The sequence below is a fragment of the Haliotis rufescens genome, unplaced genomic scaffold (assembly GCF_023055435.1).
Source record: "Haliotis rufescens isolate VD_foot unplaced genomic scaffold, xgHalRufe1.0.p SCAF_12, whole genome shotgun sequence".
Lineage (NCBI taxonomy): Eukaryota > Metazoa > Mollusca > Gastropoda > Lepetellida > Haliotidae > Haliotis > Haliotis rufescens.
The window spans coordinates 30,831,054-30,850,162 of NW_025963802.1; the positions used below are offsets into that span (position 1 = coordinate 30,831,054).

Consider the following 19,109-nt stretch of genomic DNA (forward strand, 5'->3'; position numbering starts at 1 on the left):
TGAAAGACTGTATCTATATTCGAACATTTACTCAAAACGAGTAATTGAATGGTGTTTCACACCATCAACACATTTGCCAATATAAGGTCATATCACAGTGGATTGTAAGTAATTGAGTCTGCTGGACAAGACAAACCATTATCTTGTAGTGTCCCTATTAATTAACGTATGGTAGTCAGATCAAATCTTACTCCATTAACATTGTCTTTCAATGGTACAGAAAGGTGTGATATTCCCGTTATTCCACAATTCCCGGACTTATAATATGTGCAGCTATACATAATTAAGTATAATGAAATACACCAGTATCCCCATTAGAATACATTGTTGTTGTCACTGAATATGACTGCTCAGATAGAGAAAAACAGCTAAAGGAGGGTTTCTGAGGCAGGCAGGTGTCTAATCTTATATTTACTGTTACAATACAGCTATAACGTCACTCTATTTTCAAATGAATACTTTTGTAACAAACTGACAGTTTACAGACCTACTTTCTGCAGTGCAACTGTTAAGCTCATGCAGTAATTGTAAGCATGTGCATTTGAAATTTTCTAGCGATCAAATTGCACCAAATGCAAGTGCTGTATGATTATATGGGCAACTTCAACTGCAGCATGGATATAAAAGCACAAGGTTATACATGTATTACAAGTGTACTGTAGGAAATTTCCACGCAGCCTATTTGTGTTGTATTTTCATTCATTTATTGATTAATTTGTGTTATCCCTAGCTACCAGGGACCACATCTGCCCTGACAACCCCAATCTCATTAAGATCAGACCTTGGTTCTCGCTACCGCTAAACAAAGATCTGAAGACATCCCATTAGGGGTTACGTCAGAATGACCTTTCATCCGACCAATCAGAGCGTTGCTTACCAGATCATGAAAGTGACAGTTGGAATGTGATTTCTAACCATACAACCTCGAAAACTTTAACATGGGGTATTCTGAATGATAGTTACGGGTTTAACAACTGAATCCTTACAATCTAGACCATCTATTAGCCATTCCAGAATGTTCTTTTGTTTAGGTTTCAAATTTGTAATCGAGAATTTGTCAAAATATGTTTCGAAGCGTCGCCAATTTGAAAATAGTGTCGTAAAGCACGAGATAGCTGCCTTCTGATTGGTCAATCCATTGGTCAGTCAAAGTTTACGCAAGGTCGGTCTGATGTGACCTGTAATGGGATGTCGTCAGATCTTTGTTTAGTGGTAGCGAGAACTAAGATCTGATTTTCATGAGATTGCGACAACCCATGTGAGTAGCTAAAGCTGGAAGATCGACTTGAACCAGGTCAGGCACTGTCCAAACCCGCAGTGGTACACACAGTCAGGTGGGATGAAACTTTGGCATCTTATTTACATCAGTGACATCTGTGAAAAATTCAAGCAGCTTAAATCCTGAGGAAATCACGCTTGCAAAGCGAGACCGCCCATTTGCAGTAGCTGATGTCCCTCCATTTACAGAGGAAGTACCTCCCCCATTCACAAGAGAAGTACCCCCAATTGCTGAAGTGGATGTACCCCTAGTAGTTGAGGCTGCTCCTCCTCCTTTTGAATGAGCTGATGTAGTTGAAGATGTATCTTCTGTTCCATTGGCTACTGACACACTGCTCCTGGAGTTTGCTGTCGTTGTCCCACCAGAAACTGTGAACCCACCAACTAAGTTTCTTGATCCTTCAGCTCCGGAGTGACCTTGACCTTGATGAGATTCTTCCATGAGCTCACTACGTTCTGAAATGGTTTCACCTTCTTCCTCCTCACTTTCCCCTAAAGATAAAAAATCATTTTCATCAGCCCCATTAGAAGTTGGCACTTTTTCAAAATATTTCACAGTACTCATTGACTGTTGCAGTACTTTGAGTTCATGAGTAGCAATCAAGGGTGGAGTTATGGATGCCTCTGACATTGTCAAAATATGTGGTTCTCCTATGTAACTGTTTTCCTCCTGGTCTGTAGGGATTTGTCTATCATCCAGAATGGATGTTCCTAATGTTGAAACAAAAACACTGCTATCAGAAGTTGCCTGCAAGTATGATCGAAAGACTCTTCCACCAGTGGGACTAGGTGGTGTGCTGTCCTCGACACCAGAGGTGTGTTGTTCGGACACTACCTGAGAAGCCTTATTGATATTTTCAGTAGAAATAATACCGTCATCACTGACTTCTTCCACGGTTTTGGGAATAGTTTCATCTTGAGCTACAGCACATTTTGGTGATGTTTCATCTTCAGCTAAAGGTTCAGTTCCAGCAGAAATACTGGAATCAGGACCTAACAAATGAAGGTTTGGAATATTTGAAACTGCAGCATTACTTCCAGGATTACTGTAGGAAGCATTTGATGTTCCCGATGGTTGCAGTGAAATAGGCTGGATCTTATCAAACTTTGGAAGCTGTCCAGAAGATACAGTTCCTGATGCCATGCCACCACTGGGTGTAGTCTGGGAAGTATCACATCCTGACTTTGTACTTGTGAAGACTGACTGACGGTGTTGAGTCCCTCCCTGATTGTAGACATGTCCAGGAGCCCCAGGTATCAAAGGTTGTGGTTGGTTCTGGGCATGTACTGGAAGCTGGGGAGGATAATGTCTCCCAGCCTGACTATGTTGACCAATGCCAGGCGGGCTCCCTGCTGCATTCATTGGTCTGGATAAAGAGGAGTTAGGGGCACCTGCAGTCGTTGTTGAGGGTCTAGGATGTGAGGTTGTTTCTCTGTTTGGGCTGACACTGGAACTTGTATTGATGACTTTTGATTCAAGTTCCGGTTTGGGTTTGGTATCTTGGTTTTCAACATTTTCCATTTTTGTAGTAACCCCTTCAGCTTTGTTTGGAGAGTTTTGATGCATGTTATTCTCGTCAGAGGTGTCACTTTCTGGACTTTGAGGATTACCATGTTCTTGGTTTGTCTGAAGCTCTTCATCAGGACTTTCTACAGGCCTGTTCTGATTGCCAAGCCTTTCCAATTTCATTGCTTCATCTAGTTTCTTTTCTTCTTCTAGTTGTGACAGAATGATTTGGTTACTTACATACATGCCAGATCTGGCATCAGTGATAGAACTCTGTGAGACTTCATCACCTGTGGTCCTGTTGAAGGACTGCTTGACTTCCTCCCTGCAGCTGCTTTGGTCTGCCTCTTGACAAGTCTGAGAGGACATGGAACTCTGTTCTAACTGGTCGATGACGTCAGACTTTTGTACAACTGCTGCTGCACTGCCTACACTTGCTGGTGTGAGGTCTGGATCTGGGATATCCAAGTCCACCATGTTACTGCTGGTACTTCTCCTAAGTTCATTGATCGCATCCCCTTCACCATGTTCACCTTGAAAGGTCAAGCCAGTCTGTTCCTGTATCTCATCAAGAAGGTCCTGTCTCTGCATTTCCTGAAGAGCTGCTATGAGTCTACCCAAGGTAGCCCTCTCTCCTTCCACTTCCTTGAAGAAATCCAGAACCTGTTTGGTCTTCAATTCATCTGACGACATTTGTATTTTGTCATGGTGCTCCGACAAAAATTCTGGAAGACAAATTTTTCAGTTATAATTAATCTGTGTCAAGGTTAGAATTTGTTTGTTTTAAGTCATAATTAGCTATTTCTTACTTGATTGAACATTATTGTGATTATCATGATACTCCATAACATTACAATGTACTGAGAACCTTATGTCATGCCTAAGCAATGTTAAAAGAGACATAACTTTTTTCCTTGTTCAAACTAAAAACAAGAGAATATGATCATTTTCATGGTTAATATGAATCAATTTTGATTTCTTTTGTATGAATATTCACACATAAACAAAATCAATCTAGGTTTACAGAAACAATTACAGACCACTCAAAATGTCAACCTTTACATTGAGAGAGAGAGAGAGAGAGAGAGAGAGATATATATATATATATATATATATATATATATTGGAGTTTATCTTGATTCAAACAATATTATGAATCATGATGAATACCGATGAATACTATATCCACAGTTTATCATGTTTATATATGGGTAGGTTACTGAAACATGAACCTTTAAATAATGGTCACCATTTGAATGTGAATGGCATCAAAATTGCTCAAAATACTGACCAAAAACACATCAATGAAAACACAGACACATCCTCCTAGGAAGGAAAGAAAAGAAGCAACAGTAAGGAAAGATCAGTGTTTGCAAAAGCTCACAAAGATCATCAAAGACCTCATTAAATCTTGATGAAGAAAGTTATTGAAATGGAGGAGTTTTTATGTGATTGATGTAGTCACCTCTTACAACAGGTTAATGCTATGCTGCCCCAGAATCCTAAGGGGAGACAAGCAGAAGTAATTTGGGACCTACCCTGGTATCCTAACCTGGCATCCTGTTGGAGACTCAGCATAAGTTACTGGGAACCTACTCAACCAAGTAGACAAAGCAATGCCAAGGGGGCTCTGACTGTAGAATCAACATTTGACAGCATAATATTAATGTTGATAATGTTGACTGTAGAAAATCATGTTAGCAAAAAAGTATGCTTATCATGTTGATGCTACCCAAGCCTATATCATAATTATTTCTCATTAATTTGTAATGCTTTTGCACTGAAACATTTATCATTCAGCTTATACCAAGGAACTAGGGGAGGTGAATATGTGTTGATGCTTCTTGGCTAAGATTAATATGCTTTCTTAATGGTATTAATAAGTTTTGTAAACTACATTTATGACGAACTGACGGATATAATGAACTGCTTAATTAGTGGTCCTTTTGAGTTCGTTATAACCATAGTTTACTATATTGTTTCTGCATTGCCCTTGATATGTGATACCAGGCTTTGCTCCCTGGCCAAGATGAGCAGATCACATATGCTTATCATGCTTATGGCATCACAGCGTGCATAAGGACTGACGTAATGCATGGATGCATTGTGCACTTCAGGTGGCGTGATGCACATTGGATGGGTGTATCACATACACTGAAAAAGCTGATTAGAATTGGAATGTAGCACGATCTGGCATTCTTTATAGTGAATACTGATCTTTAATGTTTGGTGTCCAGTGCAAACTGATGTTCTTTTACAAACAGTGATCTTTGTTTTCTATCCAGTCTATGGCATCTTTTCTTTGCTACTTATATGATGTCTGTGTTGTTTATTGATGTTTTTCCTTACAGTTTGAGTTTATGTGCCCTTTGGATTTTGAGTGTGCCAACAAGAATCCTTCTGAAGCATCTATGATCTCTGGGTGTCATTTCACCCTGAACATGAGGAGGTGGAGGAAAAACAGTGGTATTTTAAAAAGTTTACAACCTTCCGTGTCTTTGAGGTAAGGTGGATAACTCAATTAACGAATACCCATGTTCAGATGTTTGTTCTGTGAATCATAATGTTACCACATGGAGTTTCAAAAATTGTATTTATACAACTTGTGACCGTTATACCTCGATTCATAGGAAATAATGAAAACCAATTCTTATAATTACAAAATTGACACTTGTCAGATATATTTACTCTATTTTTCAGGTTTGGTGACAAATTTGATTATTTTGCTGAACATTGTAACAAGCGCAAGAATACATGAATAGAACCTTATCGCTAGGTCATACATATAACAAGCAAGTGTTTTTGCAAGATTAAATTTTATTGAATGGATGCCCATACACTATGTTGTATGTGTAAATGTTTTACTTCACTGATGTTATACCTGAGCAAGAAAGACATTTCGGAAGGGAATATGTTAATGATGTCATATCATTGTAGCACTGACAGCAAGCATTGCAGCAGCAGCTGGCGGCGTAATTTCAAGTGTGGATCATATGAATTGAGAACCGACAGTTTTCAAAATTTGAATAAGTCAAAATGCCATGAGAAGCAGAAAGTGATTGAGAAGCCTGCAGGGGTGCTGGGGAAATGTGGACCTAAATGTGTTACAGTCTGTATTTGGAAATGTGGCGGCGGGCACTCGACGTCCAGGGATTTGGCGCTACTTTGGTGAGCAAGTATGTCACGTATAATTAATCAATTTTATACAATTCGTGACTCTTGTACTTCGATGCATGCACAAAAAATGAAAAACAATATTAAATGGATCTCAAGACAGTTGAAAAATTGATCAGCATTCTATATCGGAATTCCCAACATCAAGCTATTTATAGACGTAAACAAGGTTGATGTCATTTGGAAAGAAGGTCTGTCACTTCAGGGAAAGCGTGCATTTATGATGTATAAGTGTAACTTTTTGTGCATTTACTGAATATAAATGCAAGTTTTTGGGAGCTCTCAACCAATCGGAATCGCCTAAATTTGTGTAATTTATTCATTCTGGAATTATTTTCATATGTTAACCATAATTAAGAACATTTAAACTTTTCTTTGGAAAATTTAGGATATATTGTGTATTAGAAACCTTTATTTTAATTTTATGTATTTCTTTCTGTATGACCTACCATAATGACCATTTAACAAAACTGTATTTGTAACCATGATAACCCTTGAAAATACAGTGTAAAAATGGTGCACAACATCATACTCACTGTCAGTTAAGATGGACCCCAGATCCCTCCACTTCCTTCCATAATCGAGTGTGTCTAACAGCTTCAGTAACTTCTCTGGTAAGAGTTTCAATGGAGTATTTAAAGTGAAACGTCCAGTCAAAGGAGCTGAGGATGAACAGCAAATGGAAGATGTGGAACTGTTTGCCTGAGGGCTGGGTGCTAAGGCCTGTTCACACAATGGACCACTTGTCCTGGGATCTCCTTCTATCACTCTGTCCTGCCTTGAAGTGTGGCCAATTAAGGCTGAAGAAGATGTGATGACAGGACCTGGAGAGGTTGAGAACTGTCCCCTTGAAATCTGACCCTGACCCTGATTGTGGCACTGTCTTGGAATGGACTCCCCACGGTCATCTGAATTCTGAGGACCTGCAGGGGAAGAGGAGGATCGAGCAAAGCCTGTCATCACTGCTGTTGGCCTGTCTCCAGGGTCAGACTGAGTAGACTGTATAGGTCTTGACCGAGGTAATAGATTGTGATCTCTATCAAAAGAATGTTCGTGGGGATATCCATTTTGATAATGGGCTGAGTTTTGTGTCTGTGTTGGCCTATTTTGGTGGTGTGATTGTTGATGAAGACCTGCGGGATTATCCTGTGGGGCAGGATGTTGCGGATACCCATTGGGTACATTACCGTAGGACCCCTGTGTCAGTCTTAGGTCATTTCGGGTAGTTGGCAGAGATTCTGGTGCTGCATAGCAATCAGAGCGAAACTGTCTGGGAGAATTCTGCCGTGTTACTTTCTGAACATCATTTCGGGCAGTTGGCAGAGATTCTGGTGCTGCATAGCAATCAGAGCGAAACTGTCTGGAAGAATTCTGCTGTGTTACTTCCCGAACATCATTTCGGGGAGTTGGCAGAGGTTCTGGTGCTGCATAGCAATCAGAGCGAAACTGTCTGGGAGAATTCTGCCCTGTTTCTGCCTGATCTGCTTCATGGGAAGTTCTCCTTCGAGATCTTGGCGCAGGAAGGGAATGGTATGTGGCACTTTCTGAATGTGGACCCTGATCTGACTCCGAGTCAGATGGTTGCCGATCCCTCCTATGATACACTATTCTCTCAGATCTGCGTTGCCTCTGCCTCCGATTACTTCTAGGCTGGTCAGCTTCCTCTATTTCTTCTTGTGACAAAGCTCCTAAAAACCAAGAATCAAAGAAATTCGTACAAGCTCTGTCACAGAAGTAACTGGTTCATTTCTATTATGACGACCATTCTAAAATTTGTGATGAGGTGAAAATATGGACGTGATACAGGCATGCATAAAAACTTAAGAGTAAGATGTATCCAGTACCACCATGAACATTTTCTCTGTGATGTCAAGGATGGTCAGCATAATGTTGAGGGAAGATGTAGAGTATTGATGCCTACCACCTTGGCAATCTCATTAAAATCAGATCTTAGTTTTGCTACCGCCAAACAAAGGTCTGACAGGTCACGTCAGAACGACCTTTTGCGAATTTTGACCGACCAATGAAATGACTGACAAGAAATCGACATTAGCCAATCAGATGGCAGCTTTCTCGAGCTTTACGACACTAGTTTCAAACTGGCGACTATGCTTCGAAACATATTTTGACGTATTCTCGATTAAAAAAATTAAAACTGATAAGAAGAACATTCTGGAATGGCTTATAGATGGCCTAGATTGTATGGATATAATCATACAACCCATAACTGTCGTTCGGAATACCCTGTGTTAAATATTTCCTGGTTGCATGATTAGAAAACACAATCCGACAGTCGCTTTCACGATCTGGTAAGCAACACTCTGATTGGTTGGATGAAAGGTTGTTCTGACGTGACCCTTAATGGGATGTCCCCAGATCTTTGTTTAGCAATAGCAAGAACTAAGATCTGATTTTAATGAGATTGCACCTTGGTAATACCAGTGAGAAGGGTTTGATGCCAATAGACCAAGGATCATAATCGGAGACAATCTGGATCATCATCCTAGATCAGAGGATCCTTGCAGAGATTTATGCAGTACAATAAACAACTGGGCCATCTAGCATGTCCAGACATAGTGCACACATGGGCACATATACACCTGGACATACAAATCCATAGGAACATTCATTTATACATTACCTTCAAGAATGTCAATGATGTCTTGGTGTTCACACTGATATAACGCTTTAAAGAAAGGTCTCCACCATTTGTCTCGTGTGTAGAGAATTTCAAGTAATCTTATATTGATTTCTGGTTTAGTTTTTCCATGAGTAAGCATATTGTTGAGTTCCTCCTAGAATAAGTAAATAAATCACAGGTTAGGATGTGAATACAGAGATGGTAAGCATGTTTAGGGACTAAGATGAAAAGGGAATGTAGTTTAAAAAATTCACACAGACAACTCAACACAAAACATTTCAAGGAAATATTGCTCCAAGTGGAAGCTGACAATCCTGCACACTAGGGCTGGGATGGGTAACTCGGGCAACCGGGTCGGGTGGATACTAAGTAGGACCCGGGTACCCACAGAACTACCTGAACACGTGGTTAGTCACGTGATTACCGGTACATGTATATTGTTTAATGGCAAAAATTATCTAGAACTCTATGGTTACAATATAAGTGATAAATGTTCACATTTCATTCTTACATTGCACACATTCCTTCTGACTTTATATGATTGCATAATGGTAAAACATCAGCCAACTTTGTGTATGCATGACCAAATTTATACATGTATCTAAATTTATTTTGACTGGAGTATGGTCAAACACTATTTCCAATTGGACATGTTTTACCTATCTCTTGAGACCTACAGCAGGTACCCGGGTAGGGTTGGGTAATAGTGGGGTGGGTACCCGGGTAGCAGATTTGGACTTGTCCCAGCCCTACTGCACACCCATTGCATCGCTGTCATTATACTTTAAATAATGTCTATGGACATGACATTCTATTGTATTGAAGGCACTATTTACCATGATTCTTGAGTGCAGTTACTATGGATACTTACATAGTATTGATCATAACCTGCAACTGTGAGGATGCCAGTCTGCCTCAGATGTGTTAACATCATTTTGGGATCCAGTGTCTGGATTATTTTTACATAGTTTTTATTTATTCTTTTCTTCACTTTTTCTTCCACATTTGAAGACATCTGTAAATAAAGTACAAAATCAAAATGAACAGAAGACACTTAACATGCTTAAAACATTACATATATAATATTTGTGATTGCTCCACTGGCCTTGTTTTGCAGGATACATACAACATGTACAATATCTGTGATGTTCTTAGATGACAAACACACATGTCAAATGATATATCAAGACATTGCTATCATGCAAGCACCTGGCTGTATTCACACTTGGGCACCTTCTCATGAGAAGGTGAATGTTGTGCCCTTTGTACAGCAGAAAAAAAACATTGGTTGTGTTGAAATATACACTAAGTAACAGATGACTACAGTCCACACAATACTTCAACAAAATAAACACCAGCTAAAATCAAGAAAATAGTGATAAAACTACATGTAATGGTCCACATACGGCCTTTTAATGAGCATTTCTATTCACTAAAACCATGATGTTTATTAAACTGATTTTTAATTGAGGAACATTTGGAAAATATTGTTACCATGATACCAGTGTTCGAAATGAGCGCCTGTCCATAGGCCCATGGCAGTTAGATCTTGTGGCGGGTCTGTAGTTTCAAATTTGTATGGGTCCTTACAGCTAAATCTATGTGTCGATTTGTTTGACACAATAAAGTGCAGTTTTCTTTAATGAGAGCATGATGAGTTTAGTCAGGGAATGCAGTTTTTTAAGTCTTGAGGTCCTGATGGCACCCTGGCATTTTATTTTATTTCAGTTAGTGCCACAATCACATTGATAGTTAAACCTAGTCATTTCAAACTTCTTTCACTATGACATACCATATTTGACGTAATAAGCGGCCATGGCGCTCTCAAAATTAGAAATAGGTGGCTCTTATTAGAATATTATTTTGGTGAAAAAAAGAGAGTTGAAAGATAAATTTTGTGGTTTTGCTGACAGCCTGAAATGTTTATATACGACAGATGTATTTTTCCAGAATTTAATTGCCCATAATTAAGGGTGCATATAACACACGAGTACGTATTATACGCAAATAAATAAGGGGTGCTAATTGGGATTGTTCACTAGCCAATATATTAGCAAATATCGCCATGGGCGCTTATTACGTTGAATACGGTATTGTTTATGACAGTGTTACTCCATGGTGCTGGCAGAATCCTTATTGACATCAACATCCTGTAAATAACTGAGTCCATCAACCAGCTGAGAAAAGATCCATGTCTTCGGGACACAATGATACACACTCAGGTCACACAGTTTAACCATGTGATGCAATGGCTGACTCATGTGCACATTGACAGCCTATCAGCCATGTCACACATTGTATCAAACTATTCGTCATTAATCACCTTTTGTCCTTGTCCTTCAACAAGCATGGGATACAGGGGACCTACTTTGTCCTGGAATCCCCAGAATTAGATGCAAGTCAAGTGCTTAATGTACCATGTCTACATTTCAAGGCAATGGATATTACGCAGTATCAACCAACCACTGAAAAGAAGATACGGTAAGTACCAAAAACTATCAGCACTAGAAGTTTACTGGTAAGAAATTTGGTCTAGCCCTAGATTCGGTTGTTAATGTAACCATGGTAACTGGTTGGTTTCATCTTCCCGAGGCAAGGGAGTTAACTGACTATAAAAGTCCAGTTTCCGTCCTTGCCGAACTAGGCTCGAATTCCAGGGCTCGACCGTAGCGCCACCAGTGGTTATTTCGAGTTTTGTTCCTTCTAGGCCTCTCCTATGAACCAATCAGATTCCACCTCTCGTATATCTCGCGAATAGCTGCAAAATTGCTGATGCGGCATTAAGCAATATTCACTCACTCACTCCACCTCTCGTATCACTTGCATTTGTTTCAAACAAAATGGTGGCGCCCAGTCAAAACGATCTGATTGATAATCAAGATCTATATTGTGATAAAATGGGTCTTTTACAGCGAAGTGCATCAAATCACGTGAGCACCTTGATTAAAAACATGAAAAGACTTGGAAAATATCTGTTGACAACGAGTTGGCGTTGCACATGCTTTGCAAATCCTGCAATGGACAGAAATCTGCATGACATTTTACAAATCGGATTTCGATTTCAGTGAGTGATTTTGATTGGACTATGCATAGACTCGTTAGCCCAGCCAAAATGTAATATCATAATACCAGCCTAGTTCGGCAAGGGTGGAAACTGGACTTTTATAGTCAGTTAACTCACTTGCCTCGGGAAGATGGGTTGGTTTAAATACTGATAAGAAGTCACGATTGGTTAATGGCTGATGATTATTTTGTTTATAATATACTGATTGAAATTGAGTATGGTTCTTTGTGCTGTCTCCAACACTACAACCTCTACATCATCCTACCAGCACCCAATGAGAACCCTTGATCGCAGTGACACCCTGTTTTATTTAAACCGTGTGGCAGAGGTTGAAGTCGAAAACTTTTAGTCCTCTTATTTGAGAGTTTTGCCTGGACAAAATAAGAGAATAACAAAAAAGTCACAAGGGCTTAAGGACTTTTTGTCCAAAGTGAATGAATGGTACGTACTGAGCCTTGGCGACAGACTAATCATGCTTACAGCATTCATTCTCAAGGGACAGATAATTGGATATATTTGATATATTAATCCTTATAAGAAAGTGAGAAAATGTTTGAAATGTCAGTCCTAAAAAAGAAACTTAACTGAAGTCAACCCATTGTTTGTTTACATAAACTTAGTGAAACATTAACAAGGGATGATGTCATCATGGTCATATGGTCTTGTTTTCAACAAAGGAGCAATTGTGACCTTCTATATCGCATCTGATCTGATCAATCATCATTGACAATCACTGAAGTGCTTATGTGGAAATATCAGGAAGTATTAAAAGTCAATATGACTATGGAGTCTGTCTAATACATTCCATCTGACTGGTGCTACCTACATTTTCGCCAAGACATCTTTTTAGGTAACACGTCAATTTTGCCTCATCTCAGAATGAAACCTCTGGCACACAGGGAAACGATGACATTGTGTATAGCATAATATATTCGTACAGAGAAAAAAATCTATCGATAGGGTGTGATTTGTTCAACACCACTTTATTATGCTATACACGCTGTCATCGAGTTCCTGTGCTCTGGTAATCACCACGGTCTGTGAACACCGGTTAATACTATAAACTTGCACAACAAGGTAAATCTAATAGCTTGATTTCTACAGGAAAGAATGTTATGGTATGATTTGATGGACGAGCATGTGGCACATTTCCCCGCCATCATTGTCGTACCAAGCAGTGCATGAAGTATGTTACGAAGACAAAATAATAACAGTACCTTCACAGCTGAACAGATTCACTCTCAAAATTTTATGGCAGTCGACAACCTTTTTCGATTCCGAAGTTATCTCATCGATGCGTCGGAAGTGAACAATTTGCCACAATGGTGAAGGGGCCATTTATTAATTTACTGCGACGTTGACAACAACGCACAGGTTAATATTCCTTAAAACATTTTCCCGTTGGAATAACGCATGATCCGTTACGATAACATCACCAACCTTGTCGTGATCAAACCTTGTATCCAAGCATCACCGTTCTTGCTCAAGGCGATGGCGGACAGCTCGAAACGATAATAACTGTGACGGGAATTCCCAGGCCACGTTACTATTAATAGAACAGGTGTTCGCGCGTTCAGCAAGCGTATGGGAATTCTAGTTGGTGAATAATTGAAATACTGGCATGGGTACCAAATTGATTAACATCTTACGTGCTACAATTTGGAAATGGTATGATGCTAAGGGAGTTGACACTTCACATTTGTTATTTATCCGCGGTCACCATGACCCGAGGACCCGTCTCTTCCTACCGGGGGCGTGACCAAAAGACGTCACGTGGTAGTACGTCGACTGTTTTCCGGATCCAACCGAAGGTTACGGAACGATGCGAGTGACGACGAATGGATTGTTATTTTTCCTTCGTGTATAAAAGGGAAGTAACTATGCATCATATGGGCACATTTTCTGTTTGGGAAAATAAGAAAGTAGCAGCTGGTTCAAATCTATTTTTGGTAATCATCTTCGCGAAGTATTGGATGTCTGGATGTTATTTTCACGTTAAAATTCGGCAGCTCACTCCTAGAACCGTCACACTATTACTAACTTAAAGGGGCACTGATCTAACGCAATTCCCCGGACTGGTTGTTGCCTTTGTTATTGTTTTTTCCCCCGTGAGTACCCGGATGATACGCAACGCAACTGAGCGTGACCAGAGACTGGGCTACCGTTTGCAAGGACAGCTAAATAAACTTGGAGGCTGGAGGCAATATTTGTTTTACGCATTTTTGCAGAAACACTGATTGGTTAACCGTGATCTAAAAAGATTTCGACAAAGGGCGCATGTTAATTAATTTCTTCAGCCTAAACTAACAGACAAAAAGAACGGCGGAGCTCATCGGATGTCGTCATTTGGAAATACCCCAGATGGTTATAGTTAACACTAAAAAAAGTATCCATGCAGTGAAAGCATTTTCGGTTTTCGAATTACGTCGATAATACGATTACTACTCCCTTGTTGTCATCCACGTTTTCTCGCATAACCCTACACTTGTGTATTTGTCGTCATTGATGCTCAGTTAATGAATTTATTACAGGTACAATTAGTGGTAGCACCACATAGATTACCTGACAAAGGTTCCCATTTGGCATTTATTGTGTCTAGGGTAATTATTCAATCTAAATCAAGGTTTGAAGTGAGGTGAAATGTGTGTTATGTAATATGCACGTGGCAGACCAGCAAAAGGTGAATGATCAGTTGATTTACTTTTTTTTGTAAATCAACGGATCGTTCCTAGTCATCAAAGGATTAACAGAAAATACGTTGATTGATTAATCACTGTTATCTTGCACAGTGCACGTGGATATGTCAAAAGTGAGTGTTTACATGTCTAGGTTTACTAAAACAAAGGGAATACACACATATCCTTGTGTGAAGTGCCGGTGTAAAAACAACATACTTTGTTCAAAGGGTGAACTGATAATACGTTGTTTGATTGATCATTGTTATCTATCACTCAATGGATTTTTTAGGAACCGTGGACGTTATGAAAATAGTTGTCACGTGGGCTTTCTCAGCTGACCCTTGAGACTTGACACCTATGTGAAACACCTGAAACAATCCAAGTGATCAGTTGAGAAACGAACACGGGTTATAATATCCCGAAACGATATATATCTTTTAAAATATGTGATGTTACAGAGACACGTGACATCGAATAGGTTTCTTTGTACAGCTGCAGACGAATGGGATATTGTTCCTTTGTGTGGATATTCACGGATACATTTGGTAGGTTGTAATTATGGTATTTGCATTTTGTTTTCCTTCATTTGCTGTAGCATTGAACCGATTCGTCCTTGTTTCTCTACGTCTTGGTTGGGGAATTCTTCAATGCGCGATATACGTTGTTTTCACAGGCCTTTTCCCTTGTAAGCGTGTATATATTACCGTCTATTTGTAAAATGTAATTCTCTCAGGCAATTTATAAAATGTGTAAATATTTCAGTCATTTTGACTAAAAAATCTGTCCAGATTGATTAAGGCAATCAAAAGGGCCTACAAACATCACAACAGATTATTATGTAGGATTAGAAGCCAAACAACATAGAAATGTACTTTTCAACGTAACATTTTCAGTCTCTTGGTGATGACATTAAACATCAAAATGTTTGGAATTCGTTATCATAATAATACAGTTGGAAATGTTTTTCAGTCAATTTGTTAAATAACTGAATATTTAGGCGTTGAATAAATTTGAAAATGTTACACATTTTGACAGTAAAAAATATACACACTATCAAAAAGCAAGCTCGGGGTGAAATATTTACTTTGTGTTGCAAGTCAAAATAGTGTAAACGAAAATCGCAAAATTACCAAGCAAGTGACTTATCAAAACTTCGTCACCATTACCGATGCTAACCACAAAGATACCTACATTTCCATATTATCTCCAAAACTTTATTTCATTTTGTTGATCAATGTGACCATACGCCCTTATTACTACCCATACAAGTGACTAGTGCGCTTACGAATGGCGCAGCAGAGGTCGCGAACTAGTCTAGATTTCTGCTATACATCCGGGTACTCACTGGGAAAAAACAATAACAAAGGCAACAACCAGTCCCGGGGAATTGCGTTAGATCAGTGCCCCTTTAAACACTGCACCAGCATAGCACGTAAGAGACTGTGTGAAGGAATAACACTATATGTATATATTAATAACATACGAAACACAATTTTAGGGATCACTGACTTTGCACCATAAGTGTGACGTCAGTATATTATCTCGTTATAAACGCACTAGCATGCATGGCCAATCAGTGCTTATACATATTTTGCCTATCTTACTCCTATCATTATTATATAGATGCTATACAGTATGGACAGTCAATTGTCGCCTGTCAGCCTGGTAGGATGGCCCACAGCAATCAACACTTTTCTGATACTGACGTTTCATGTTACAGGCAAATAAATACATTTTATTGAAACTCGTCTTCGAATACTTGTCTGGGACGACTAGAAGCCTGATCCTGCGACATTCATAGCACTCTCCTGTACGGTCATTTAGAAATGATGACTCAGGTTCACAATTAATTCCAAGCTTGTTTACACTTAACCTAAAAGAATTGTAAACACAATATCCCTGAAAAGACAATTTCTTCCCGTATATCAAAAGTTACCATGCTTCATTGATATCGTTTTACAGTAGAGAAAGTCATATCGGAGACTGAAAAGTCTTGTCAGTTTTTAAGCTTCATTTGAACTTAATGTACTATCTTATAGATCCCGAGTAACACACCCACGTGTGTGATCCCCACTTACCCTTCAGATGGTCAGGACGGCAACGTCATCAGTGTAGGCAGCGGGAGAGTCCATCTCCCCAGATGTCCAAACCACTGCACTTATCCTGAGATCAGTAGGTATGTCTCAGCTAGATGACATCACAAGACCCTGCATATGTTTCAGTGGCGGACAACAAATCAACCACCATCTTATCGTTCACATGACTGAAAGTAAAGTGAGATGTCATTGTCAAGACCCGCCTGAACAAAGCAAACTTAGCGCTGAGATCATATCTCCAGTACTTTAACATGGATTTACAATACTCCTAGCGCTATGATTGTTGTGAGCAAGTAATTATCTGTCGACGTTGATCGGCACTTGTAAACATCTTATCATAACCTACTATTTCAGACTGAAATTTCCATGTTTCCACTAATGATGGCTCCTGGACATGTTTAAGAGGTTCGTATCCTATTTTCAGTATACTCCATGGATATCATGTTTGGTTACTTTCCTGAATGCCCTTGGAATCTGTTACATACTAACTCCGAAATGTATAATCCCTCTAGAGGTCATACTTTCAAAATTTGCTTTTGATCTTACATTCTGTACCTCTCTATTATGTTTTTGTGTGAATGCTGTTTAACACCACTGTCATCAGTATTCCAGCTACATGACAGCGGTGTGTCAAGACTGGCGCAGGCAAACCAGAGACTGAAAGCATGAGCACCCACGCCATTAGGGCATGATGTCACACAATCCTGAAACCTGTTGTGGCTTTGGCCTTGCAGACAACATCCCTGTTTCGCATTCAGTATAGCAAGGAATATAAGATTTATTTAGTTTGCCGAGATGAGATTTTATGGAAAAGTTGCAATGCAGCGGTTGATAGAATACGCCTCGCGATCATCGACATCTTGTCATTTATGCAGTTGACAACTGACAGTGACAGCGCAAATAACCGCTCAATCTTTCTCCACAGGGCGTGATCAGCAAGGTATGTGTACGTACAATGTGCACGATCTCACGCACTTGCATTATATTTTTGACATCAATTCACCGCCCGGGAGAAGAGCGGAGGGTTGGTGGGTCGAATCCCCTGGCCGCGTATTGCTAAATGACGTTGAAAGGTAATACCTGTTGTTTCCATGTTTTGCGCTCGGAATTAGGTGGTACCACAAGAACTGTTTGGCTTGGAGTCTCAGTGGGCTAGCACTTTAAATTCAAAACGTCGACGCTAGAGAACAATCAGTTTCGAACATCCACCAAAACTCAAAACTCCATTGGGCGCAACAGGCAGAAGAACGATCAAAACTATATGAATGGATGACTGAAAATCAGTGATGCCACCAAGTGTTTGCAAAAATGGTAAGACCGGCACAAGTCCGGACTATTGATAGCATCCACACTAATACACGTGTATACCCAACGCTATATAAGTGCAATTGTCTTGAACGCAATGTTAAAAAGAATTTTATTTTTTCCAATCATTTTTATTCCAGTTTCAGTGGTTACATACACAGTGATATATACATGTATAGCATTATTAACAATTTAACACAGCATATTTGGAGGATAGGCCTTGATCTTGTAGGATCGAGCAAGATGTTCCGTCATGAAAGTTGTTAACACCATATTTATTAGCAATCATAGAAAGATAAGCTAATAATAAAAGAATAAACAATACCAAACTATAATATTGTAATCATTATCTTGGAGAAACATTGCAGTTTTTCTCTGGCAATAGAGTCAAAGTGATTGGAAACAATCAATAATAACACAGTCAGAAATCTATGTAAGATTCAAGGCATCATGTAAACCACAATACCATTTCCACTTTCTGTTATAAGTGCAAAGCTTATTATTAGTTTTTGCTGACAGATATTCCAAATAGATTTTTTTTATATATAATTCTATGCAGGAATCTAAATTGAAAATCTATCGCTTTTACATCTCTGTCTTTTCTAAAAGAGACAAAAAAATTAGCCCATTCTAAGCATTCACCAAATTCAATCTCCCATTTCTTACATATTTTAGGTTGTGAGTCAGAAAAAATAAGTTTATCATAAAAAAGTATTGAACCTTTTTTACAAATCAATAAGTCCTGATAACATGGAAGAATATACGTCAAAGTATAAATCTACATCAAATTGTTTTTTAATTGCTGTTTTCCATGTTTGGGGAATAATTGAAATAAGTTGAACATAATGCAAAAATGTCCCTTTAATATTGTATCTTTCTTTTAGAATTTCAAATGGAGTAAATCTATTTCCCTGACATATATGTTTTAGGGACCAAATACCCTTATTATACCAATCTTTTATGAAAAACTTTGGGGAATTTAATGAGTGGTTTAAACATAATGGTTGATTCATAATGTTTTCAATAAGCGAAAGGTCTAATTCATATTTTCTAAAATATTCACACCAAGCTTTAATAACATCGTTGTTAACAACGATGTTAAAAAGAAATTTACCCTTCTTTGATATAAGTTTGAATGTGCGGAATAAGAAAATGGTTTAATGTAAAAACACTTCAGAAGACAACTGAATCTCGATACGTTTAAAACACTCCTTAAACTCCACAACAGTTCGGGATGAAATGCTTGAATTTTTCGCAGTGTCAAAAGTTGCGGTATCTGAAGTAACAGTGTCATTTCTAACCACATGTTTATGCATTTTATACACATTTTAAGGATAAAGCTGTTAATTTAGCTGTCTTCGCGTTT

General features: G+C 38.9%; 1 protein-coding gene and 1 long non-coding RNA gene across 3 annotated transcripts in view; one reads left to right on the forward strand and one right to left on the reverse strand.

Annotated features, from left to right (window-relative positions):
• Positions 1-967: 967 nt before the first annotated feature.
• LOC124117126 lies at positions 968-13,416 on the reverse strand. Of its 2 annotated transcripts, none has more exons than XM_046478866.2 (5): positions 13,105-13,416; positions 9,472-9,615; positions 8,601-8,754; positions 6,496-7,647; positions 968-3,510 (listed from the first exon to the last, which is right to left on the reverse strand). In XM_046478866.2, exons 2-5 carry the CDS (start codon positions 9,613-9,615, stop codon positions 1,331-1,333), a joined length of 3,630 nt encoding a protein of 1,209 aa, XP_046334822.1. In that variant the 5' UTR covers positions 13,105-13,416; the 3' UTR covers positions 968-1,330. The 2 variants fall into 2 exon arrangements, with proteins under 2 accessions (XP_046334822.1, XP_046334829.1); XM_046478873.2 differs by lacking the exon at positions 13,105-13,416 and adding an exon at positions 12,882-13,021.
• LOC125378244 overlaps positions 10,574-19,109 on the forward strand; it is a 45,215-nt gene continuing 36,679 nt past the window's right edge. Inside the window, exon 1 of the long non-coding RNA XR_007220144.1 lies at positions 10,574-11,081. This is a non-coding gene — a long non-coding RNA (uncharacterized LOC125378244). The remainder of the gene's footprint in view (positions 11,082-19,109) is intronic.